The sequence below is a fragment of the Homarus americanus genome, unplaced genomic scaffold (genome assembly GCF_018991925.1).
Source record: "Homarus americanus isolate GMGI-L3 unplaced genomic scaffold, GMGI_Hamer_2.0 scaffold27433, whole genome shotgun sequence".
NCBI lineage: Eukaryota > Metazoa > Arthropoda > Malacostraca > Decapoda > Nephropidae > Homarus > Homarus americanus.
Window position 1 is genome coordinate 88474 of NW_024740313.1, and position 27273 is coordinate 115746.

At 37.5% G+C, this 27273-nt stretch overlaps 1 protein-coding gene across 1 annotated transcript in view; it reads right to left on the reverse strand.

Moving 5' to 3' along the window:
* Positions 1 to 302: 302 nt before the first annotated feature.
* The window catches only part of LOC121875412 (protein HIRA-like), a 55155-nt gene continuing 28184 nt past the window's right edge, over positions 303 to 27273 (reverse strand). The window contains exons 14-18 of the mRNA XM_042379964.1: positions 12110 to 12265; positions 5960 to 6200; positions 4863 to 5026; positions 4257 to 4360; positions 303 to 1964 (exon numbers count right to left, since the gene is read on the reverse strand). Coding sequence (XP_042235898.1) covers positions 1833 to 1964; positions 4257 to 4360; positions 4863 to 5026; positions 5960 to 6200; positions 12110 to 12265 — 797 coding nt within the window. The 3' untranslated portion in view covers positions 303 to 1832. The remainder of the gene's footprint in view (positions 1965 to 4256; positions 4361 to 4862; positions 5027 to 5959; positions 6201 to 12109; positions 12266 to 27273) is intronic.

Below are 27273 nucleotides of genomic sequence, written 5' to 3' on the forward strand. Positions count from 1 at the left end.
AGGCCATTGAGCTTACACTTGCCCACTCTGTTTCCCCCTATGGTGCCCTGCCATATGTCAGCATCTTTGCCAACTCTGGCATTGAAGTCACCTAGGAGCAAAACCTTATCTTCTCTGGGGACAGAGGTTAGCAGTCTGTCAAGGTAAGCATAAAAGGCCTCCTTGATGTCATGCACTGATGATGAAGGCATGATGTTACTAATTTAGTGGGATTGGAGTGTCATGAGGCACTACCCACCCCTCCACAGGGTATCAAGTCTTGTGCAAGGTCATATTAGTTTTGCTGTTAATAAGAGAATGGATGACTAGGAAACTTTACTAAAAAGTAGTTTTGAAATAAAATACATATAGTTTATACCTAAATACAAACATGTGGGAAGGTATTTGTCAGTAAAAAGAATTTTTCCTTGAAACCATAAAAATGGATCTACTGTACACACCTCGTTAGAATTAAAAAATAGTTAATGTACAGATAATGCAACTATTAGTAAATGCACACAAAATTTACTTTATTTTATACAAAAACAGCTAATTTTATGCTATTTTTTTTTTTTTTACAAATAATCATGTGTACCTGTCAAAAGAACTAAGCAAGATATAAGGTTATTGTGCGTAATGCGAGTTGCTACCTATCGTCTTATCACAAAAAATTTAAATAAAAGACAATGGAATGATTAGCTAGACATGCATTACATTAGTCAATAATTTTAATTTACCTATATCCTATGAACTTTCTGCTAAACTGGAGGACAGCGTTCTTTGTAGAACTAATCTTGGCAACACAATTCCTTTACTGATGTCACCTTCTCACATAGTCCCATAATGCCCTTCCACCCTGAACTTTTCCCTGAATCTCCTCCCACTCTAATAACAAACTTCAATTACTCACTCACATCTCTTCCTTCCTTACATTCATACCACTTAATGTCCTCTTATTAATCACTCCCCTAATAACACCAGACATATCTCTTTTAGTTCCCTATTTCCACTTACTTCAGAACCACACCTCAAAAAATGTCTTATATACAGTATACCTATATTTAATACTGTAAATCTAATACATCTTTTTTTTCTTAGCTAACTGATATGTCAGTTTATACTGTACTTAAGAAACAAATAGGTTGACCCTTGTTGAGATTGGCAATGAAGTAAAGGCGAGTACATAGCTAAAATACAATAAGTGTCACATTGCACCTAGGTTACAAACTTTACACACAGTATGACCTTAAGCATTGAATGTTTGTGGACAGTTTCCACTGGCAGTGTGGGGCATTGTAATGTATATGGCAGTATGATACTATACTGGGCAGTGTTAAAATCAGTTGAGTTATTATATTTAAGACTTTTAAGGCAAAGATGTCAATGGCAGTGATCTATACCTTGAAGATTATATTAGTAAATATTAATAAAATTTTCATTTGTATACCTGCTACCCAAAGCTTTGGAGTCAGTTGTAAGATAATGAAAACCACGAGAAATTTCCACAGCACTTCAAATTTGTCAAAAGAACTAAGCAAGATAAAAATATTTCATCCACAGACTTGAATTTCTTATGTCATTGTACATAAAGATATTCATACAGGTTGCCTTTATCGTAATGTATATAGAAAAACTGGCTATAATATAAGGTAAAAATTTATATAAAATTTAAGTGTACAAAAAAATTAATGCAACAAGGAGCTTGCAACAGTGAGCTTCACAAACTCATGGCAACAACAAAAAAAAAAAAAAATCTTATATACAACCAGAACTACAAATTCTGTAAGAATATTTCTCATGAAAATAATGAAACAAAATTTACAAGCAAGTGATAATTTCCTAAATATACTGGACTATATTGAATCTATGATATTTGCATCCAGCTGTTCTTTGTACTCAGAGTAGAGACGTTGTAGCTGCAGTGAATTCTTGGCAAGTAGGATTTCTCTTAAAAATTCTTCCAGAAGGTTCTTCTTGTCAAACTCCTGGGGAAAACATACACGTGTCTAGAATTATTGTAAATTTTAAACATTGCACAATGAATATAAAAATTACATTTAAGAATGAGATCACCTCATATGAGGCACCAGTAAAGGAACAGAAAATGTCAATAATGTACAACTAGAAAGTTGCTCCACAAATTTTTAGCTAACTCCTTTTTTTTGACAGCTTATACAATGATCCCTCATCATCTGCAGGGTCTAATGGTAAATAAGGGTTACTTAACCCTGAGTTAATTAAAAGTAGAAAGCAATATAGAGTATAAACAATTCCTGGATTACCGATGACTTGGGTTACAAATTTCCGACTTTATGGAAACTCTCCCATAAATCCTATTTAAAAGGAGTGCCAAGTAATTCAAACCATACCCCGCCTGTGAGGTATTATGTTATGGTTATTTTTTTATTCATAATTTTGGGTAGATATATGTAATTGTCTTTATTTTCTTAATTAGGTACAGGTTGTACCTCTCTAGTCCAGCATTCTGTGGTCCGGAACAATTTTAGTTTGCCCATGGAGAAAATTAATTTGGGTCTGGTACTTTCAATGTCTGGCTAAATTTTGCCTTATTTACCCTACTTTTTGGGCGAATTACTACCTGTACTAAAGCAACATCCTAATAAACCAACAAAAATAACAGATAAAATTAAATAAAAACTAAAAACACAGGAAAATAACAGATAAAGTTAAATAAAAACTAAAAACACAGAAAAAGTTTTTATGTTCTACAGCTTCACTTAGAGTTGAACCTGATGAGTTGGCAACTTCGTTATCCGAGTAAAAACCCACACAACAACATTGGCTGTCCTTATGTTTTCAACTTTACCACCACTGGTGAGTAGAATTTTTGTTTTAAATTCAGAAACATTAATTAAAATATATATGAACAATAAATAAGTGTTGCTTTCATATTCTTATGTAGAGTAATGACGATGTGTGTTCACATGTGCGCACTTACATACGCGATCTCACTTTTTTTCTTTACTTTTATCCTATTCACCACTGATCGGCTTGTTAGCCGCTTCGGCGATCGGTCACGTTTCTGATTACTTTTCCTTTTCTTTTATCCTCTTCACCAAAAGATTGGCTCGTTTGCCGCTTGGGCGATCAGACACGTCTCTGTTACGCACTGTTGGCAAGTACTGGGCATGCACCGGCTCCTGAATGTACCTGAACCCGCTCCAGTGTTGGTCAATTCTTGTCTTGAAAGAGCTCACACTCGGTGCCATCACAACACTTTCTGGTAGATTGCTCCAAGAGTTTACAACTCTCACTCCGAAAAAGTTTGCCCTCACAGTTTTCTGGATTTGCGGCTTCTTCAATCTTGAGCTGTGACCCCTTTGTGGGGCGAGCATCCACCAGCTCCAAGTGAGGACACTCAACTGAGTAGTGCCCCCTGAGATGCTTATACACCTCAATTAGGTCGCCCCTTGCCCATCTGTAGTATAAGCTAGGCAAGTTCAGGCACTCCAATCTCTCAGGGTAGCTGAGGTGCTGAAGTACAGGCACCAGTCTGGTGGCCCTCTGAACATTTTCAACCAACTGACAGTTCCTAGCATATCTCGGGGACTAGACGGGGTGACAGTACTCCAGATGGGGAAGCACTTCACTCTTGAAGATCGTTACGAGGGACGGACCGTCTAGATATCTGAACGACCTCTTATAAGACCCAATAATTTATTTGCCTGATTTACCTTCTTCTCCCAATGGCTCGAGAACTTCAGCTCATTGTCAACATATGTACACACCTAGGTCCTTCTCACATTCAGTTTCAAATAGTGCAGTTTCTTCATCCCGTTGGGACATATGATACGCCTCCTTACCGTTGGTACGCCCCAGGTGCATCCTCTTACACTTCGTGACATTGTATCTCAGCAGCCATTTCTTCGACCATTCTTGGAGCCCACAGAGGTCCTTCTGCAGCTCTTCACAGTCCGCTTGGTTCTTGATTTCCCAAAATAACTTGGCATCATCGGCAAACATTTGTATGGAGGAGTGTACGTCAGGCGTGTCATTTATGAAACAAACAAACAACAGCGGGCCCAATACACTGCCCTGTGGTACCCCACTTGTGACAGGTACGGATGATGATTTCGTGCCATTAATCACCAAACACTGCTTGCGGTCATGTAAAAAGTCTTATATCCATGCTAGGACATTTCCCTGAATTCCGTACCCATGGTTGTGTAAATCCATGGTTGGTGAGGGATTACACTTCAAAATAAAAAAAATATTACACATGCCTTTACTTTGAGATTTCAATATTATAAACTTACCATTATTTTGGGTTTCCAATTCTGCACCTCTTGAGATTCTGTTGTACCACTGTGTCTTGGGCCAAGAAGATCATCAAAAATATCTCGTAATTTTTTCTCCAGTCCTGAAACAGAAACTTAAGTATAAGTCAAGCCCAAATAACCAGTACTGTATCTTAAGACAGTTACAACAGAAAACTTCTCTACTGTAATGTAAATCCAAAGTAAAACTACATAGTTATATTTGCAATTTTTCCACTTTTTTTTTAATTACTGTAGTCTTTTTAAACTGACATCTCAGGAAGACATAACCTAATATACAATACAGATACAAATATTTAACATGTGTGCCAACCTTATATTTTTTTGGGCCAATGCATTTACACTTCAAAGTGACTTGTGACAAGAAGGATGTGATACTTAAAAACACTGAAGATTGATGCTTCTTGCTCCCAAAGGTTGAAATATGTTTTGAGTCAAGAAGAGTGTAATAAAATGAGAAGCAATAAGGTAAAGTTTGACGATAAGTTGGTGTGTAACGTACAATGACAAGAGAGAAGCTATACATAAAAAAGAAATTGAAGATTGTACTGTATTTAATTGTGTAAAGGTTGTTCTATCACTAACCTTCCTTGATGAAAAACTGGATTTTGCGTTTCAACCAAAATTTGTAATCATTAGCAGATCTGAGATACTCCGCTGATGTTAGCATACGGTTGAGGAACACTTCTGTCAAATTCTGTCGAGCATCATCAGAAATTACAGGTCGGGACACCCGAGAAGATCCAGAACTGTAGGAGAAAGATATATTAACAATCAGTTTCTCCTCTATCAACAAGTATGTGCTGAGTAAGTATAAATATATACAGTACTGGTATTTATCCACAATTAGCAGAGAGACTGACAAACACATCCATTGAGTCATTGAGGCAAGCAAATCTATTATAATGGTATATATATCAACAGCTCATGTTCTTTTACACCAATATTGGTCCAAACATCAGGCATACTTCCACGATTGACTCTCCTGACAACAACAGCATTGTTAACAAGTTACTATTTGAAAATGATGTATACCGTAAGACTAATGGAAAATGTTACTTGAGGGAAACTTAAGGTGTTATCTAGTAAATGTATGTTATCTTTAGTTCAATATTGGTGTATGAAAATTTTAAGGATCAAAGGATATGACCTTTGATCCTTAAAATTCTGACATGACTTTTTTTAATGTAAGTTTGTCATAGACCAGTGATGATCACCTCTTTCTTTATGACTTCAACATGCTATGGGGATGAGAAAAAATACAAAGACTGGGTAAAACTGAAAAGCAGAATGAGGGAATACGTAAGGGCTAAAGATTTACTTTCTTACACCCAATTTCTTTGCAGGTAGAATTTTCTGCCAAATACTGTAAAAAAAAAACTTATAATTTTTTGTTCCATCAGCTTTCCTTTCTCTTATTTTCCTCTTTTTAACTTCCGCTTCCTCATGTCCGATCTCCCTGTTCTGGTAACTGAACATGATAACCTTCTTGGTGTGCCATATACTGTACTAAAACAGTGTGTGACTGTACTAGATATTTCAGGCCCTGGAGTACACTTCCACAATTAGTGCAGGTGTGCATGAAGTTTTGTGTTTATTGGAGACTATAACTAAACATCCTGTTTTATTATAGATAGGAATATGCAAGACATAGACTCAAAATATTATTTGTAATTACTTACTATGCAGCAGTCTGGTGTAAGAGACTAGCAAGTGGCCTGGAACAGTTGTCTGCTGGGTGGCATGGAGGCAACATTGTATACTCTGGTTGAACAACACAACGCACACTGGCAACATCACCAAGTAATAACCATGCCTCTAAGTCCTGGCATCTAGTGAATGCCTCTCCTGATGTGAGCAACAATACTGGAGTTCCTCCTGGAGTCAACTGAACTGATTTTACTCCTCCCTTACGACCTTCAACTGTTGCAAAGAAAAGAAAAGGTAACAATTGATATTCTACACAAAGCAATTACCAAGAACATTCTCAGTACTGTAATTGCCTTAACCTGTTCAAAGATAGTCAGTGTGAATTGAATATTTAGATAAACTGTATGTTTGACCAATTGCTAAAGTACTGGCATAGAATCATAAAGTAGTGTTTTCAGTGCTAATCCTTACTTTGGATCATTTTCATAAATAGTAAAAACCTTGAGTACCATACTAATTAAGCCATAGAGATGTCATTAATCAGATGGAATCTGTTATTCAAACATCCATATCAGCTGGGGGCACAACTGTTCAGAACAGCAGCCAGGATATTACACTTAACATATTGTAGAATGGCTTATTTAAGCTCATAATACATTACTGTAGTTTTCAGCAAAAATATCATACTTATGATATATAGTACTTTCAGTAAATTTACATACATTCTCAAATGATAAACAACATACATTCGGGAATTCAGAATGTTTTGAATACAGTGCGCATAAAATTTCATATCTCGCGGGATCAAGTATGGGATGTTTACACTCGCCAGTTGTTCCACTGGGTAATCTTCCCACTCAAGCAGCTGATGAGACAGTCATATCTCGATCACGATAGAGTCAAGATGTGTGTCCTCGCCCCGTTATAGGAATTGCCACACTACTGAGTATTCTCTGGTAGTATGTTGTAAATACAGGGAGTCCCCGGGTTAGAAACGGGTTCCATTCCTGAGGACGTTCTTAAGTCAGATTTGTATGTAAGTCGGAACACATGCTATATGCATACCGTACTTTACAGAACAATGTTTAAAATCCCACTATATCATAGCCTACGTCCTTATATACATCTAAAATCACTTTACTTAAGTCAAAAGAAGAAAAAGAATGACAAAATACAGTAAATGAAAGTAAAAAAAGTCACCAGGTAAATAAAATACTGTAAATTTAAAGTTTAACCCCGTTCGTATCGGCGGGCGTTCTTAAGTCGGGGACTCCCTGTAGTGTAAATAGTATAAACAGTAGAAAAACAACATATGCGCGAGTGAATAAGTGATTTTCTCACTCAATTTGGACTCTGAACCAATCCCGTAAGTGAATACAATAAGGCTATTTTCCATAATAAATTTTGTTCAGACAGAAAATAAGAAAATATATTAAATAAGTGCTTCTTACTAATTGCTGATCATGATTTCATGTCAGTGGTTTCTGTGTCTCACCTCCTCATCCTCACATGTCATCCCCCCACTCATGACGTGACCTAGCACGACCTCCCGTCAGCTCTAAACCCATTGACTTCACAAATTTACCACAGCCAAACTAAGGTAAGTAATGTAGTCATATTTGGTTTCCACACTCTTCTACATACGATCTTTTAATCCACAAGATTTAAATGATGTTCAGGAAAAATTTATATACAAGTTTGTTTGCACACTGGGTGGGTTGATTGGCGAATCACTCTACCGCAGTTCTCGGGTTAAAGTGTTAATAGACGTAAGTAAGGTTCTAGATTCTAGAAGTTTTCAGAACTACGGATAAGATTTTTTAAGGTTCCCAAGTCCCAACATATGTGTACATGGCATGGACGGCCTTGTGCAGTGTGAGGTAAGTGGATGATGTGCAAGTGTATAGCATACTGTATATACTCTAGTACAGTTTGAGTTATTATGATCAAATTTTTATGCAAAAAGTAAGAGGTCGAACTATATCAAAAAGTATTTTGTGGTGTAATGGGCAGCATGCTCACCTCACAAGCGAGTGGACCTGGGTTTGATCCCTGGGCAGGATGAAACTATGGACAAGTTTCTTTATGCCATTTGCCTCTGTCTACCCAGCAGTAGTTGGGAACCTGGATGTTAATCGATTTGCGGATTTTGTTCCAGGAACAATGGTTAACTAGTTTACAGGTAGTAAGTAGTAAGCAATTAGCAAACAGGGAGGTACTACCGCCTGGGAATATATTGGAAGCATATGTGTTGTCTAATGGTAGACCCTGCTGTCATATGGTATCACAAAAATTGTGACCAAGTCACAGGTTGCTGATCTGACTTCTGCCTCATTAACATACAATTGTAAGGTCTCAATTGTTTCTCTTATTACTGACAACACAACATACATGTAGCATTTCTCACTTTTGATTTGTTTTTCATTTTTGCATTTCTTTATGGTTAGTTATCATTATTATTATTACATTTTCGGCCCCAGGCCCCGATGTGGGTCAGTGACCTGTGCCCGGGTGGGCTAATCCCCGTCAAAAAAAAAAGGCGTGTTATCCGATCTTCTCGGACTGTTCCTTGACACTGGGTCAGCAGCTCGTTAACTCAGCGTGTGGTTGTTGTGTTGGCGACAGTTTCTACATCTTAACCCTTAGGTCCTGGGTGATGTTCCAGAGCCTCCGCCTATTCCCGCCACTGTTTAAATGCCCAGCGCTGGTTATCAGGTTCCAGTGTGACTATTTGCCTGTCACGCCACACGCTCGGCCACAGGGAAGCTTCCTGAACATAATTACCTATTTTTGTTTCTTTCATTTTCATTGTTTGTCTATTTTATCATGTTTCATCAAAGTAACATTGCTGAAAGTAATGTAGTTGTATTACTGAAAAATAATGCTATGATTATGTTATAAATGTATTTATTTGTGGAATTATTATTATTTTATGCATTACTTGCTCTACCAAACACAAAAACAGCCAGGCAGACTGGTGACCGACTGGGGTGTGTTGCCAAGAACTTTTTATGAAAAATAATGAAAATAAAATATTCTAAATTAATTATTTATTGGAAATAAGTATTATGATCAGTAAATCTATGTATTACTGGCCATCCCGGACACAAAGGCAAGCAGAAAATGGCCGCTAAGTGCCTAGTGACCACGAGTGCTAGCTGTCAAAACAACACTGTCCCTTTATCTTCCTCGCCACTGCTGCCATAGGGAAGTTTCTAAAGGGTCAATATATATTTTTTCTCCTACTTTTTTATTGTATTATAATTTAAAAAGGTTAAAAATATTTTTTGGAAAAGTTTTGATTTTTCTTGATGGAGGGACATGGCCAGCGGCACCCTAGGCTAGGGTATTAACAATTGTATACGTACAATGTTGATGAAAAAATGCTGCTTAAACCATTAAGAAAAAGCTAAGTGAAAGTTTAATGCAACCACCATACATAGATGCTGGCTACTTGGCTGCCTCAACATTCACCAGTCACCATAGCAACAGCCCCCCCCTTCCCACACACACATACCACTCCCCCACCCCCATTTAGCCTCCTAAAGCACAAAGAAATGATTAGAGTATATTCCCATTATGTGTTTACTCTTATGATATATAGTTTTTTCACAATTTGTATCGTGTGTGCATGTAAGTTGAGTAAAAAAAAAAAAAAATGTTATGCGTATCTACCCAAAATTATGAGCGCGTCCCAATTAGCTATTGCTCACAGTAAATGACTTGCAGAAACGAATGAATTAATAATGGTTGCCCCTCGTGATTGAAGATGGCCTGCCATAGGGCCACCCAGGCATCAATTTGTTTAACCCTTAAGCCCCGTGTTAGGGTGCCGCCGGTAGTACCCAAAGTCGAGAAAAATCAACTTTTCCCAAAATAATTTTTAACCTTTTTAAATGATAAAACAATAAAAAAAGAGTAAGAAAAACTATATATTGACCCCCTAGAAACTTCCCTGGCCGTGTGGAGGGGCGGAGATAAAGAGACAGTGTTGGTTTGACAGCTGACGCTCGTGGTCTTTACGTACTTAGCAGCTATTTTTAGCTCGCCTTTGTGTCCGAGGTGGCCAATAATACATATATTTACTGATATTAATAAGTATTTCCAATAAATAATTAATTTAGAATATTTTATTTTCATTATTTTTCATAAAAAGTTCTTGGCAACACACACCAGTCGGTCACCAGTCTGCCTGGCTGTTTTTGTGTTTGGTAGAGCAAGTAATGCATAAAATAATAATAATTCCACAAAAATACATTTATAACATAATCATAGCATTATTTTTCAGTAATACAACTACATTACTTTCAGCAATGTTACTTTGATGAAACATGATAAAATAGACAAACAATGAAAATGAAAGAAACAAAAATAGGTAATTATGTTCAGGAAGCTTCCCTGTGGCCGAGCGTGTGGCGTGACAGGCAAATAGTCACACTGGAACCTGATAACCAGCGCTGGGCATTTAAACAGTGGCGGGAATAGGCGGACGTTCTGGAACGTCACCCAGGACCTAAGGGTTAAGATGTAGAAACTGTCGCCAACACAACAACCACACGCTGAGTTAACGAGCTGCTGACCCAGTGTCAAGGAACAGTCCGAGAAGACAGGACAACTCGCCAACTACACAAGCTAACCATTGTACCCCGGAACACAATCCGCAAATTGATTAACATCCAGATTCCCAACTACTGCTGGGTAGACAGAGGCAAATGGCATAAGGAAACTTGTCCATAGTTTCATCCTGCCCAGGGATCAAACCCAGGTCCACTCGCTTGTGAGGTGAGCATGCTGCCCATTACACCACAAAATACTTTTTGATATAGTTCGACCTCTTACTTTTTGCATAAAAATTTGATCATAATAACTCAAACTGTACTAGAGTATATACAGTATGCTATACACTTGCACATCATCCACTTACCTCACACTGCACAAGGCCGTCCATGCCATGTACACATATGTCAGGACTTGGGAACCTTAAAAAATCTTATCCGTAGCTCTGAAAACTTCTAGAATCTAGAACCTTACTTACGTCTATTAACACTTTAACCCGAGAACTGCGGTAAAGTGATTCGCCAATCAACCCACCCAGTGTGCAAACAAACTTGTATATAAATTTTTCCTGAACATCATTTAAATCTTGTGGATTAAAAGATCATATGTAGAAGAGTGTGGAAACCAAATATGAGTACATTACTTACCTTAGTTTGGCTGTGGTGAATTTGTGAAATCAGTGGGTTTAGGGCTCTTAAAATGTAAATATTGGCAAGTTTAGCTGATACCGAGGATGTAGCTTTCAAATTGCAGTTTAAGAGGTAGGCCTAGATCAACAATCAGTTGAAATAATTAAGGTTGTCTTATATGCCAGGTCAAATTATAGGCCGCAATACTGTATACTGTATGTAATTTTCTACACTTTTTTTTTCCCACTGTTACATGCACACACAATATGACATACAGAATATTAAAAAAATTCAAAACATAAAAGGGAATAAACTTTCTTTGTGAATTAACAGTTCACTCTGAGTGGGGGAGGAAGGGAACTTGGTTGTTCTGAGCTGTCTCCCATGTTTACTGAAACGAATGAAAAAACAAACATTTTGTCCAGCAGCCAAATCACAATACAGTATTTTTTTATTTATTCCTCATAATTATTGGTACAGTACGTATATACTATTTTATCTTATTTCTCATAAGAGTTGGTAACTGGTGGGAATTAAGTTTCAGAGACAGTAACACTGTTTATAACGTCAGATGTTGTGGTGGTGGTCAAGGCCAAGACTCCTCGGTATTGTCTTGCTACAAATTATGTCTAGGATTATATCTATTATTTCTCAAAAGCTAGGGTTGAATTATAGGTTGATTTAATAACGCGTAAAAGGGATTAGTTTCCAATTCTTCATTATTCTGCGGACTGGGCAGGAGGGACCATGTGGTCCCAGCCGCATCACTCCACAACAATAAAAAATTTTCTTAATTACCTGCGCTACAGGTACTTTAGTATTCTAAACCAGACCTTTCAGTCACATGTAAATAGTGCAAATGAGATATGGCGATACTGTCAAGTACTTTGAGATTCCTGACGAGATAATGTATATCAAAAGGTGGGGGAGGCAATGTAGTACAAACACACATTACAGCAAGAGTTACAGAAGATGGGTGAAATAGACATATCTTACCCAGATGTCTGACAGTTTCTGAAAGGATCCTCTTCTTTTTCGTTAAGTCCCAAATGGAAAGTGTTGCATCTGTAGTTAGTACCATTATGGAGCTCTCCTGGACAAACAACTGGGAAGCTCTACCTTGTAATTGAAGAGGAGGTAGTGTCATCTCACCTGAAATTAATAGATCAACAAGGTAAATGAAAATGAATTAAACATAAACTCCTGGGAGTCTAAATGTGAGGCAGGAGTCTGTAGGACCTGTCAGTATATAGCCAACACAATGAAGAAGAGGAAGATGAAAGTAAATAAAAATCAACAACTCGGTGTATTATGTTTATAGAGGAATGTAATTAAACTTCTTGATCCTAACACAAACAGATTTATATAAAAGTTAAATGTAGAAATTAACAGGTGGCAATATGATATGGAACTGGTGCTTATATGTATCATAGAAGCACACAACAAGTAATGTGGGAGCTGTATAAGGCATGTCATATTTACAAAACAATAATGACACGATTTGTGCTTACATTTTCTCTAAAAGGCAGAACTCTTCAACTGGCAGGCAATTCACTGTGTAGAATTGCCCTAAGGTATTGCTCTGCTTTAAAAAAAATGTCTTTCATCTGATTATCTTAACTGTCTCCCAAATCATATTAAACAGTATTAAGAAAAGTGCAATATACAGTAATTCACCCCAAAATGTCCATGACATTCCATATTCAGTAATCTCCCTTTTAGCTGGAATCTCCAGTCCCTGGAACTCTCCAATAGCCAGAAGTATTTTGGGAAAACTCTTTCCATTCTGAGCATGGGAACAAGTTTCCGAGGATGAAAATCAGAGACCTCTTTTCCGGAAAATTCAGAGAAAATCTCTTTGTTTTGTGCCCGGAACAAAAATTTCCTGGAGTTCCAGAAGATTGCATCATGCCCTGACGAGTTCCCACGTGCTGGGCGCGTGGGTGGATTAGCTGCTTGGTTAGGCCGTACACTCGCACGCTTAATTCATATTCTGCTGCCATTGTAAAAGTTAGATCTCTCGCTCGCTGCTGTCTTTGCATACAATTTATGTTGTGTAGTAGTGTACAATACTGTACTGTACCAGGACACAATCAGCCAAGAATACAGCATTAAGATATAAAACGTGATTACAGTTACGTATACTGTACAGGTACTGTATTGTACATTCAGCAGAGTGGACAGTGTGTGCCTACTGTCGGCTGAAGACGACAGCATCTGCTGGTGAGTACAGTATTTTCTCGATTTAATGAACTAATTCGAGCCACCCCTTTTCGTTAAATAAAAATTTCCGCTTAATCGAATTTCCGTAATTTTTGTTCGATTTGGCGAACTAAATCGAGTGTGATTCTGTTAAATTTCTGCTAAATCAAATTTGCATTAATTTTGCTCAATTTAGCGAACCATTTCGCTAAATTGTGCATGACACCATTAAATTCTGCACCAAATGCACCGCTTGGTAAGTGGGTTTTGTTGACATCCACTCAGTCTGTGTGTAGCCGCCACTGCGAGTGTTATTCACTGCTACCTCTCGTTCAACTAACTACTGTGCTTAGACATCATACCGTAAGTCTCTCAAAAAGGAAGTGGTGTGGGGGAGAAAGCCAAAAGAGTGCAGCTATCAATTGGGAATTTTGGGGGAAATTATGAAAAAATTGAAAACAAACACCAAACCCTCTAGTTTTAGGTAAGCCACGAATAATGTTCCTATGTACAGTACGCCCGGATAATTCATGGATTTTTTTTTCACGGTCCTCTATTATTTGCAGACGACACCCTGGATGTACCCAAGAATGTCTGAGGGTAGTTTTAAAATGGCTGGCATTTTTGCAGCCAGGACAGGGAGCCATTTGTTCTAGAGGCAATAATTTCCTTTACCTGTACAGTAGGGTCGGGATATATTGAGAGATAGGGTCCAACGATGTTCGCTATATACTAAATCGCGATATATAATTACATGTAATCAATGGAGAAAATAGGGATAGGTTCTGGAGGCCCCAAAAGTGACTAAACTTGACATAAAATGGCACAGTCTAAAGTTAGCAGAATATAAATTGTATTGCTGGAATCCTTGTAAGACAGCGAATTATTTGAATATAGACATAATATATTTTGCATGAGATACAAATTTTATGTCTAGTGAAAACTATAGCATGTTTATATTCAAATTAATCACTATCTTACAAGAATTCCAGAAATATTAATTATATTCTCTCAAGTCAATTCATTGACATTTTATAAGAGAAAAACATAAACTCCCCCTATATGACAGATAAATAAATGCCATTAAGTAACCTTGACCACAGCTGTCATATAACATCACCCCCCCCTCCACTTCCAGCAAGATTGAAAATGGTTTTAGGCTTAAAGTTTTTATCTTATAAAATGCCATAGACTAAAGCTAGCAGAATATGAATTTCGTTGCTGGAATCCTTGCAAGACAGCAAATAATTTGAATATAGACATCATATATTTTGCACAAGAGATAAAATTTTAGTCTTTTAGAGTACATTTCAGTACTGTACGGTTTTCAACTCGTATTTTTGGGGCGATTTAGGTGATTTTTAGGAGTGTTTCTGACTTTATACGGCTTTTGGCTGTATGTGAGGTCCCAGCAACATTACCCCGCTTAAGTTGTGAGTCTACTGTAAATAAATTTGAAATATTTCCTGCCCAATTTCCCTCGCAAAATAAACAAAATTATCGCTATAAATAGGAAAATGCTGATAATTTGGTAGCCACGACATAAAAAAATCGTTATGTAAAGTCGCTATATATCCTGACCCTACTGTATTCTATGTGTGTGTGTGTCCACACACACACACACACACACACACATACAAATAAATAACAATGGGAAAATCCTCTCACAAATAATTTATTAAAAATGTTGAGTCTACCCTCATCTCCATTCCGTGCTTTGTTATTAATAAAGCACAGAGTGGACTTGAGGGTAGACTCAACATTTTGAATAATTTTTTCTGATTATTTGTGAGAAGATTTTCCCGTTATTATTTATTTGTATGTTTTGTGTAACGCACACATATAATACTGTACAGGTAAAAGAAATAATTCTCCTAAAGGCAAACACATAAAGGGAATATCCATTTCTATGTATACAAGTAAAATTGTACCCCCCCCCCCATCAGCAAATGTTATTTGCGATTTGGCGATTCGCGGCCATTTTGAGAACCTATCCCCCCCCCTCCGAATTTGAAGGCCATGCTGTACATATCATGTGTCTGAGGTGTCTCTGTAGGTGTGAGCGTATTACAGAATTAATTTCAATTTTAAGAACTAGTTCACTAAATCGAGTGAAAAATAACGGAAAACTTCCTTCCGCTAAATCTAGAGTCGTTATATCAGACTCCGTTAAATTGAGAGGACAATATACTGTAGTACAGCAGACCCTTGCCATTTGTGAGTTTGCAATATGCAATTTCGACGATTCGTGGTAAGCAGATGGTAGCCATGATGGCTACCGTATATCTCGTATATCTCGCCTACAAGGTGACGGGGTGTATGAGACGACCCCAAAAATGTCCATTTAAAAAGTAGCTTTTGAGCCCTATTCGCTGTATAAGACCGGTACCCCAAATGTGACACTTAACCATTGGGAGCTTACTGACCCAGTAGTCCTTTACCAACCATCTCATTGACCAGTGCTGTTTACACATCCATGGTTTTTTAAAATAAGGCCAATTCACTTCAAGTAATGGCATCAAATGTTAACGGTTGGTGTAGTGTAAACACTAGTGACCCACTTAAACGTCTGTTATTTAACTGGAACTAATGTCGGTGTCGAATACAATTGTTTCATTTACTTGAAATGGATTTACCGATTTATTTGTTTATTTATTTATTTATAACATACTGTAATATATTAAACACACTGCAAGTATTTTCTTTAATTTATAAGCTTGCTTCAGGAGAGACAATCGGTGGCGGGACTGTTCCGACTGTTTACACCAGCTACAGTATTCTAATTCAATAGTGTTTCATTAGGATTTGAGTGAAAAAGATTACTGTACATACTTACTACCGTATATCTCGGCCTATAAGACGGAATTTGAACCATAAAAAAATCAGCCCAAAGTTAGGGGGTCGTCTTAAGCACCAGATATAAAATTCTTACCTCTTAAATATTGCGGGATTAGCGTGTCAAGAGTGGTGCGTAAACCACTCACAAGGTCCTACCACTAATTATTTTATACTGAAACTTACGTTTGGGAAGCTGGATTAAAATGAAGATTACCGGTATATTAAAATAATAAAAATGTATTATAAACCTGTCTAACATACCGTAAAAGAACAATATACCCCGGTAATAAACACAGCTGCTATCATCATCCCCCCCCCCCCATTTGCCAGTGACAAGAAAGGGAAAGTGACTTTGACTGTGACCGCCTGTGGCTATTTTTAGCCGTCCTTGTGTTCGGAGGTGGTCAGTAATGCATATCGGTATATTTACTGATAATAATACTTATCTCCTATAAATAATTAATTTAAAATTTATTTTTTTACAAAGAATATTCAGTAAATGACTGCGTTAATTCTTGAAACTACCGACAGTGGTAAATTTAGGATATAAATGATGAACAGAAGTCATGTCATGGATTCGGAGTTTGGTCCTTAATGATCACCATAAATGTCTGGTCAACTTCACCTACCAGGTATAATGGTAGCCTCCCTTTTTCACAAAACAAGTATATAATTAAAGAAAATACTTGCAGTGTGTTTAATATATTACAGTATATTATAAATAAATAAATCAACAAATAAATCGGCAAATCTATTTCAAGTAAATGGAAATATTTTTCTCACACCGACATTAGTTCCAGTTAAATAATTGACGCTTAAGCGAGTCACTAGTGTACACCAGCCGGTAAAATTTGATGCCAATACTTTAAGTGAATTGTCCTTATTTTAAATAACCAACCATAAATAAATGCAAAAAGGAAAACAGATCAAAGGTGAGAAACATTATATTGTATGTATGTTGTGTTGTCAAAGGAAGAGAAACAATTGAAACTCTGCAATTGTGTGTAAATGAGGCAGAAAGATAGATCAGCAACCTAAGACTTGGTCACAATTTTCGTGATGCCATATGGCAGTAGGATCTACCATTAGACAATACTGTACATTATGCTTCCAATATCTTCCCAGGCGGTAGTATCTACCTGTTTGGTAGCTGCCTACTACCTACACAATTTTTAGTAATATTACTTTGATACATGATAAATTAGACAATGAAAATAAACATCAAATTTAATTACCAAGACGCTTCCCATTGGCAGCTGTAAGAAGAGGGGGAGATGGGCTATTTATAGCCCGTCTTTGTGTCTGAAGTGACCAGTACCGGTACCCTAATGCACCATAAATAATTCATTTAACATTTATTTTTTGTACATATATTTTGTTGTATATATATATATATATATATATATATATATATATATATATATATATATATATATATATATATATATATATATATATATATATATATATATATATATATATATATTTATATATATGTATGTATGTATGTATGTATGTATGTACAATCCGAAAGGGATGATGGATTAGTTGGAAGTGTATCCGTAAAGAAAAACAAATATTTACTTTATACGTTACGTCAATGTTTGGCAACTATAGTTTCCATCACGACAATATTCTCATTAGGCTGGGTCGGGGAGTGAAGCTCTGCTCACTACATTGAATATTATTTATCACTACGCGTCAAAGAGTACATTACAAATCATACTAGCATAAAAAAACACTGAGTGAAGCTCTGTAATTATCGCAATATTAAGTAACACTAACCACCGATTTCGTAGCATAACTCACGGGACAAAACATATGGGGATTGGTGGCCACACTGGACGGTGCGAGGCGGGTGGAGGCGAGGCGGGTGGAGGCGGGGCGGGTGAGGCGGAGCGGGTGAGGCGGAGCGGGTGAGGCAGGGCGGGTGAGACAGGGCGGGTGAGGCGTAGTTAAGTGTAGTGGGGAGGAGCCGAGGCGTGGTTGATCGGGCCAGGCCGGGGCTTTGCGGGGCGGGGCACGGAACGGCGGGGCAGGGATGGGATGAAGGGTAAGGAGGGTGAGGTGAGGATTAGGACAGGGAGGAGGATGTAGGTTAAAAGACATGTTAAGTTATAACAGTTAGTACAGACACCGCTTTCATCACTGAAACACAATTTCTACGTTCAACACTGACCAACAATCAAACTGCACTTGGGCTACTGAGAATGTCACAGATCGCGGGGGACACTGAGAAATCACGTTAAGCACTGAACATATTTCTAGAAAAAATTCGCGCATACCACGACGAGAGACATTTACTTGAGCTGTAACGGTGACACACTAGGACACTTTTCACGCTACTGTGCAGGAACTCCTTATCACGCACTTTCGAACAATACTCAAACAACGAGCCAGGTGTTATGGCTAAATGAGGGAGGGCATGGGTTTACGTTAAGTACACTGTTACCAATAACAAGGGACGAGGAGGGCGTGAGTTAACGTTATAGTACGCTGCCACCAATATAATGAGGCACTCTGATAAGAAGATTACATATAGGTAGAATATTGATAGTATAAGAGTATAAAAGAGAGGAAGATTTTGGTAGTGTGGCCGTGAGAGTTATTTACTCTCTGGACTTACACTTATCGTATCTTATACGTCAATACACATCTATTACGTCTTAAGGGCGACTTCTCAAACACCGCTTCGTTACAACTCTTTATTAATTACGAACATGACATGGACACATTAATAACACCTTCTATTGAAGTTACTAGGACATTATATTTACGTTACTAGGACATCATATTACGTTACTAGACACTGATTCTCGGATGTAAGCTGATGGTCTGACAACCCATCACTACATATATATATATTCGACACAGACATTAGTTCCAGTTACCGGTAAATAGCAGACGCTTCAGTGACGTCACTAGTGTTTACACTACACCAGCGGGTAACATTTGATGACATTACTTGAAGTGAATTGGCCTTATTTTAAAAAACCAAGGATGGTTGGTAAAGGACTACTGAGTCAGTGGGTAAGTGTCACATTTGGGGTACTGGTCTTATACAGCGAATAGAGCTCAAAAGCTACTTTTTAAATGGAAATTTGGGGGGGCCGTCTTATGCACCCCGATGCCTTATAGGCCGAGATATACGGTAGCTGTATATGAAATTAAATAATTAGATAGAACAAATGGAAATAAAAAAAGAAAGAATATAAGGAAAGGAAAGGAAAGAAAAGAAAGAGAAAAATAAAAATCCAACCCCGCCCTTATACTGTGAATAAAAGTTTATAGAGTACACTTCTTCGTTAGCCATAAATATTTTCGCTCATGACCACAGCCTAAATGTAATGGGAAAGCATTTGTCCATGTGAGATGTGTACTCAAGACATCTAATTGGTCGGAAAACTTTCACCAGCACCTGTGCATAGTTTTAACTCTTGTCAAGCTTTCCCCAGCACCCGGAAAGATTCCAGGGATGTATGAGTGTCTGTCTTATGCGAGATGCACTGTTTAGACTCTTCAAAAACTTTCCCCAGTGCCCAGAAAAATTTCATGGATGTTCGATTTTTTCCAGGGATGAGAAATTCATTTCAATACCTGGAAATCTCTCATTCCTGAAAGAGCTCTACACCAATTATTCTGGCTAACAAGAATTTCACCAGCAATATCCCTGTTAGCCGGAGTCTTTAATCCCTAGAATATTCCACGATCAAGAAAATAAAATTTTAGCATTTTGAGAAAGATTTCTGTTCCGGATATTTAAACAATTCCAAGCGATTGCATCATGTGCCAAGCGTGTGGTTAGGTAGACTATGAGTGCACATGAGCTACAATTGAATAACATTGTCATGTGACACGAATCTTTTACTGAATTAAAAAATTTGAAAAAATGCCTTGCCAATCATGAGGGACATTTTTTATCGTTGTGGAGCAGTGCGATGTGGACCATGTGGTCCCACCAGCCATGCCCAAATCACAACAACATAGCCACTGCGCTCAGTCATAATAATCATAGGATAAGGTAAGAAATTTATTTTCAGTAGTACAGTATACAGTTATGTATGTTTTAGTTAAAATAGAATTGGTTTTATATATTTTTTTTATTAAAACAACATTCAGCAATCATTTTCATTGTTTTTTTTTCATTTTTGGTATATGTAAAATACAGAAAAACAAAGGATTGGCACCTATTTTTTTTACTTGTTGTTAAATCTACCTATGACTATGAAGTTCCCCAGACTGAAGTCAATTTCGTGAACAAACTGCATTAAAAAATTCAATTACGCTGTGCCCTCAAGTTGTAAGTCACTTTTATATATGTTTTCGTAAAAATTTGATGGAGGTGGCTAGCCTGTAATTGGGTTCAACTGTAGCAAAGTGCAGTGTACAGATTTCCATTACTGGCACTGATAAAACCTGAGTGAGCCTGACCCAAGTGGCCCAAGGTCAGCCAAGTCGTTGGTGACTACACGTACAAACTCAGCAATACTTCCAGGGAGGTTTAGTGCCTTAGAGATGTAACCATATGTTTAGCAGGAGTGTGCAATCAGACTTCATTCAGAGAGGTCATGCCACACTAACCCTGAGCCCTCACCAACATTCATTGTGGCAAAATAACCCTTCGGAGTTTCTAAGTGGATTGACCAAGAAGGTAAGCTTAAGTGTATTTAATAGTGAAACCTTTCACAATAACTTGCCATCTCCTCTGATATAAATGTAGTTTATTTTGTTAATAAAATGCTGCCATATGGCATCACAAAAATTATGACCAAGTCCCAGGTTGCTGATCTGACTTTCTGCCTCATTTACACACAATTGCAGGGTCTCAATTATTTCTCTTACTTTGACAACACAACATACATATATTGTTCCTCACTATTGATTTTTTTTTATTTATGGCTAATCCCCTCCCCCCAAAACATTTAATTGATATTTACATATTCCTGTGATAATAAATAATAAACAAAACCCCAACAATACCTTGCATTTCAGCACTTGGAGTCATACCATGGATTTTGTTCAAATATTATACAAAGGCACTATACTTTACATGACGATTAAGGCTCTGGGTTCAAATTTAAAAATTTGAGTAATTAGTGTTAATTAATGACCTTTGAAATAATTAAAGATAATTAGAATACAGTACATACAGGTAAACCTCAATAAACAATGCATATGCGGACTGCAAAAAGTCAATGGATAGGGAATCAACGGTTTTCAAAACAATAAATCCCAGAAGAATTTAACAAATTCGGAAGGTTAGGGACCAGCCTCCCCCCATGAACTTCTATGTACCCTTGATATATCTTTGACAATCAGACTATCAAGCAAGAAAAAAGCAGACATATAATTCAAGCATAATAACCATTAGTTAAGGAATGTGAGCATAAATTGAGACGGTTATTCACCAGTGTTGAAGCTATGAGTCCACGTCGAGTCGTCATTCCTCCCCTCTGGGTGAAGGGCTGGCTGATGCTTTAGCCACTGTTTCTGCCATTAAAAGATTTAAAAGACATCCCCACACATTTAAAAAAAATTATGGGCTAGTGGATATTTCTGTGGGATAGCCAAAATTTTTTAGACTCGGCAGGTCTGCCAACCCATGCATGCCCATGCACATAAACCTGTTCTATATGGTTACTGAAGAAATACAACCATCTGCAGACATAAAAAATTGCTTCTCTTAGACAGTAATATCTTCATTAACCGGAATCCCTCAAAACCGGAAATCTCTGATAGCCGGAATTGAAATTTGCTCGGAAAATCATTCCCAGTCGGAATTTTCCCCAAAATATCCCGCTTTAACAACAAATTTTCCGAGGTTGAAAATCGCGAGAATTTTCTGAAAATGTTTTGAATAAAGATGAAAGTTAAAGAATTTTTTGGAGGGGACCTCCACCTGACTCAATGTCAGGTGGAGGTAGCGTGAGGGATTAATGGTCTCATATTACTGACTTTCTGATGGAATGTCAGGTCACCCTTTCTTGGGTGGGGGATTAGTGGGTCTCATGACCTGAAGACCTCTTGAATAAACACGAAACCTAAAGTATTTTTAGGAAGATTGTGGTAAGTATAAGTATAAATGAGCCAAGTTGTATCCCTTCAACATTACTGTACATAACATTTTAAAATGCAGAGTGACAAAGCAGAAAGGTGTGGGTCATTAGAAAGATGGAGTGGAAAGGAGTGATAGCATGCACCAGTGTTGCCAAGTGATCTTTTAATTTGCCTCCATGCAGTCACACAACAAGACCTCACTGGATGCTGCTTGTTTTAATTCGTGTGTGTGTGTGTGTGTGTGTGTGTTAATAATAATAATAATAATAATAATAATAATAATAATAATAATAATAATAATAATAATAATAATAATAATAAACGGTTTATTAATAGAGTTGCAGCCGGTGGCTGAAAATGCGTGTGTGTGTGTGTTGCAATTTAGTGATGTTTGTGCTCAAATTAATCGCTATCTTACAAGAATTCCAGCAATACAAGTTACCGGTATATTCTCATAAGTCAAGTCAGTGACATTTTATAAGCGTTAATCTATCCTCCGTGGGGGTTAAAAGCGACCGTTCCGCCCCCTCCCACAAGGGTCGTCTCACAGTTTGTTTACTGTACTGACTCTTCATGATACAATATTGTTTATTTGTTTTCATTAATTAGCAGATACGTTACTGTAATAATCTGTGCTTACTAATACATGTACCCTTCATATATAATACAGTATAGTACAGTAGTATGTATATACCTCATAGGTAAAAAATAATGTCATTCAAGACATATTCAGGTCATAAGACCCACTAATCCCCCACCCAACAATGGGTGACCTGACATTGCATCAGGTCAGGTTAGTAATGTGACCCATTAATCTCCCACCCAACCTTCATCGCAAGTGTTAAGACATGATTAGTTATGAATTACAGTCAATTGAGTGAAGTGTGTAACAGAGACGTGACGATCGTCCAAGTGAGTAACGAGCCGATCAGAGGTGAAGATAAAAGAAACAGTTCTATTAATGCCCGTACTGTATCATATAGAGCTTTTTTTTTAATATATTCATTTACCCAAACTTTTAAATAAAGTCTTCAGGATAAAAAAAAAAAAAAAAAATGTGTAATGAAATTAGAACTGACTTTACTGATTCCGGTATCAACATTTCTTATGATATTTTTTATAAAAGAATGGGCTTCCCATCACTATATCATATAGAAATATTTCATTTAAGGATATCTTATTGGAAACGGTTTCTAGAGAATTTATGAAGGATCATTATGTTATCAAATTCATCTCCATATCACAATTAGCCATGCTTGAGTGACGGAAAGTGACATGGCGACCCTCACCCCCAAAAACGGTTCGACAGCAGACATAAGGAGTGAGGGTCTTATTGTGTGACAAATTTGAGTGTGTGTGACTGCGAGTTAACCTTTAGGCCCTGGGTAATGTTACAGAACGTCTGCCTATTTCCGCCAGTTTTTTTGTTTGTTTTTTTAAGTTGATTTTCTTGATTTATCTCCCCCCCCCCCACACGGGGGGGGGGAGGGTTACTGCCAGCAGCACCCTAACCCGGGGCTTAAGGGTTAAATGCCAGCTGTTGAGGAGTGCTTGGCAACACTCATTTCCACTCCAACTTTATTTATACTTATACAATCTCCCTAAAAATACTTTAGGTTTCGTATTTATTCAAGACCCACTAATCCCCAGGCCAAGAAAGAGTGGCCTGACATTCCATCATTAGGTCAGTAATATGAGACCACTAATCCCCCACCCTACCTCCACCTGACATTGTGTCAGGTTAGGTACAGGAGACCCACTAATCCCCCACAGCTCCATGGGAGTGGAAAATACCAGTCTTTGCGGTAACATACCGGTACAGCTTCATTCATGCCCATATCATATAGATTTTTAATTTTCAAATACAGTCATGCGCCGATTAACGTCCTAGATACGTTCTTGGAAACATGACGTTAACCGAAATGGACGTTGCCCGAAAGTAAAGAACTTATGGGATTTATTCTAATTGGTTCCAGGCACCCAACCCCAAGTTTCCCATCTTACGACCATTTAGATCCACTAAATATATATATAATGTTATGGTAAATATCATAAACACACATAGGCATGACTAGGTTTATTACAAAGTGATGAAAAGGATACGCTCAATACTGTACAGTGGGTAGTCCACAAAACATGTAGCTATGTGTTTCTTTATTTGAGTGCCCCGTCATAGGAGTCCGTTTTCTCTCGCTTCAGGACGCCTGAATCCTCCGTTTTCTCTTAATCTTAGAATGCACCCGAGACTTCGTTATTCCTTAGTAATGACACAGAATTTGATATTGCAACTGGGGTTGCAATTGTTGAGGCAACTTAGATATGTCTGATTACAGTTGGAATATTCAAGATCCATTGTGAGTGATGTTTAAAGCTTCAACTGTCTTTATGGTTGGTAAAACTTGTCAAGTCTGTCAGTCTGAGTGCTTGTGTTTGTACAACCGCTTTCATTCAGACCCACCAAAGATATAGTGTTATGGTTATTAACAGAAACACACATAGGCATGACTAGGTTTATTACAAAGTGATGAAAAGGATACGCTCAATACTGCACAGTGGGTAGTCCACAAAACATGTAGCTATGTTTATCTTTATTTGAGTGCCCCGTCATAGGAGTCCGTTTTCTCTCGCTTCAGGACGCATGAGTCCTCCGTTTTCTCTTAATCTTAGAGTGCACCCAAGACTTCGTTATTCCTTAGTAATGACACAGAGTTTGAAATTGCAACCCCAATTGCAATTAGGGTTGCAATTGTTGAGGCAACTAGATATGTCTGATTACAGCAAATGTGTTATTGTCAATTTGTAGGTGAAAGATTTTATCGTCAATAGATGTAGGTTAACATTACACCTGGAGGCAAATGCCTAAGGAAGGAAGGATATTCCTTTAACACATAATATCTGGCCAGTATGGGGAGGATCATCGTGTCTCCGTCGGGGGGTCGTGGAGTGGTGGTCCAGCAGGCGTCACGGAAGTGTTTTTTTGGGGAGGGGGGGGCGGACGTATATGCGTTAACCGGTGCATGACTGTATATTTATTTTACCAAACTTTTAGATAAACTATTCTGGCTTATTATAGTAAAGAAATGGAGTTTCTAACTTAATTAAAACCACATTTATGGACTCCGGTAGTTTAGATTCAAGGAAAACATCCCCAGCACCCAGAAACATTCTGGGGTAGTGGGTTAGTGTCTGTGTGTGCAAGATATCTAATTTAGACACTCAGAAACTTTTCCCAGTAACCGGAAAATATTCCAGGGACAAGGATTTTTTCCGGGTTTGAGAAAGTCGTCTAATTAGCCGGAAATCTTTCATCCCCGAAAGTGCTCTGCACCAATTGTTCTGGCTAACAGGGATATCACTGTACGGTAATTAAATTTTTTGCAAGGTTACTATGTTGTGGGAGGGAGGAGGGAGAGAAGAAAGTGAGACATTACATTCGATACAATGTATCCTTTTACTGTATTCTCAAGTCAAAATACTAATTATACATTATATTTTTTCTGTTTTTGAAGACTTTATATTATTTACAATGAATCATACGCCTTAGGAGGCTGACCATAGTAGATTATAATAATAATGAATCAATAATATCAGGTTGAAAGTTGGCCTTAACAGAAGTCAACAGGTAAGGAAGAGTGGTCAGGGAAGAGATTACCTTCTGATACAGCTTGGCCTTTTATTTTGAAGTCATATTACAAGTTATATATTGTATATTTTTCTATTATTTAATTCTGTATATTATATTGTTTATGACGAAACATACACCATAAGAGGCTGATCAAACGAGATTATAATGAATAAATAACAACAAACTGGCAAATGCAGCATGGTCAGCCCCCCCTTCCTTTTCGGCAGGAGGGAGGAGTGGTCAGGGAAGAGGATTTCCTTGTGATTCAGCTTGTCTTTTACTTTGAAGTAAAATTATTTACTGAACTGTATTGTATTTTGCTTTATTATTTAATACTATATGTTATATTATTTATGATGAAACATAACCACATTAGCCTGATCATACGAGAATACTGTATATAATAATGCAATAAAAACGAACTTACGATTGTGGCAACAGCCAGTCCCACACATCAAGTGTCATTTCATATTTATTAAAGACAATATATATTCTACTTAAAATGCTTGCCATCGTCTATGGGTTTAACAGAAGAGGAAGTATTGTTGGGGTGCTTAGGCATGATTGCATAACACAAAAAGTCAGAGAGAAGTGAAGAGAAAGAAGAAAATAGTAAAGAAAGAAAATAAGAGAAGAGTAAGAAAAGAGAAAAGAAAGAAGAGAGAGATATATGAACAACATATACACCTAGACCCCGACTTACGACGGGGTTAGGGACCCAAATCCAGGTCGTAAGTCCGACATGGTCGTAAGTCCGACATAGATAAAAAAAATAAAAAAAAAAAATAAAAAAATAAAAAAAATTTAATAAAAAATCTACAATGAAATACAGTACAGTAAAAGTAATGAATAATGATGAATGGATACAGTACAGTGAAAGTAATAAATAATAAGGAATGGATACAGTGTGACTGAGCACTTAACCTTTAATGTAGTCAGCTGAATGCACATGGGGCCCCCATAATTTTCTAATTATACATGGAGACTACATTAACTGGAAACATTTCGGTATAAATCTGAGGCGGTCGTAAGTCCCCGTAAATCGTAAGTCGAGGTCTAGGTGTACACTGTAGTCATGATAATTCACGAAATACAAATTTGCGTACTCATGGCAAGAATTCGCACCACCCCACCGCGCACCAACTCAAAGCGCTCTGCCGCTCCTTCCCCAATCGTCAGATCAATGGGGTAGTCATCAAAATTGCTGGGTATTTCCCTAATATACAATTATCGGTTATGTGAAATGGCAGTTAACGTGACGTCGGTTTACAGGGTAAACCTGCATCCACTTCATTGCCAGAGATTAGACAGTACTGTACACTTTATCTTAAACTGTATAAGGTCATCCATGCCATATACATATGTATGTCGGGACTTTGGAACCATCTAGAATCTTCCTTTGTAGTTCGGGAAGCTTCTGGAGTCTAGAACCTTACCT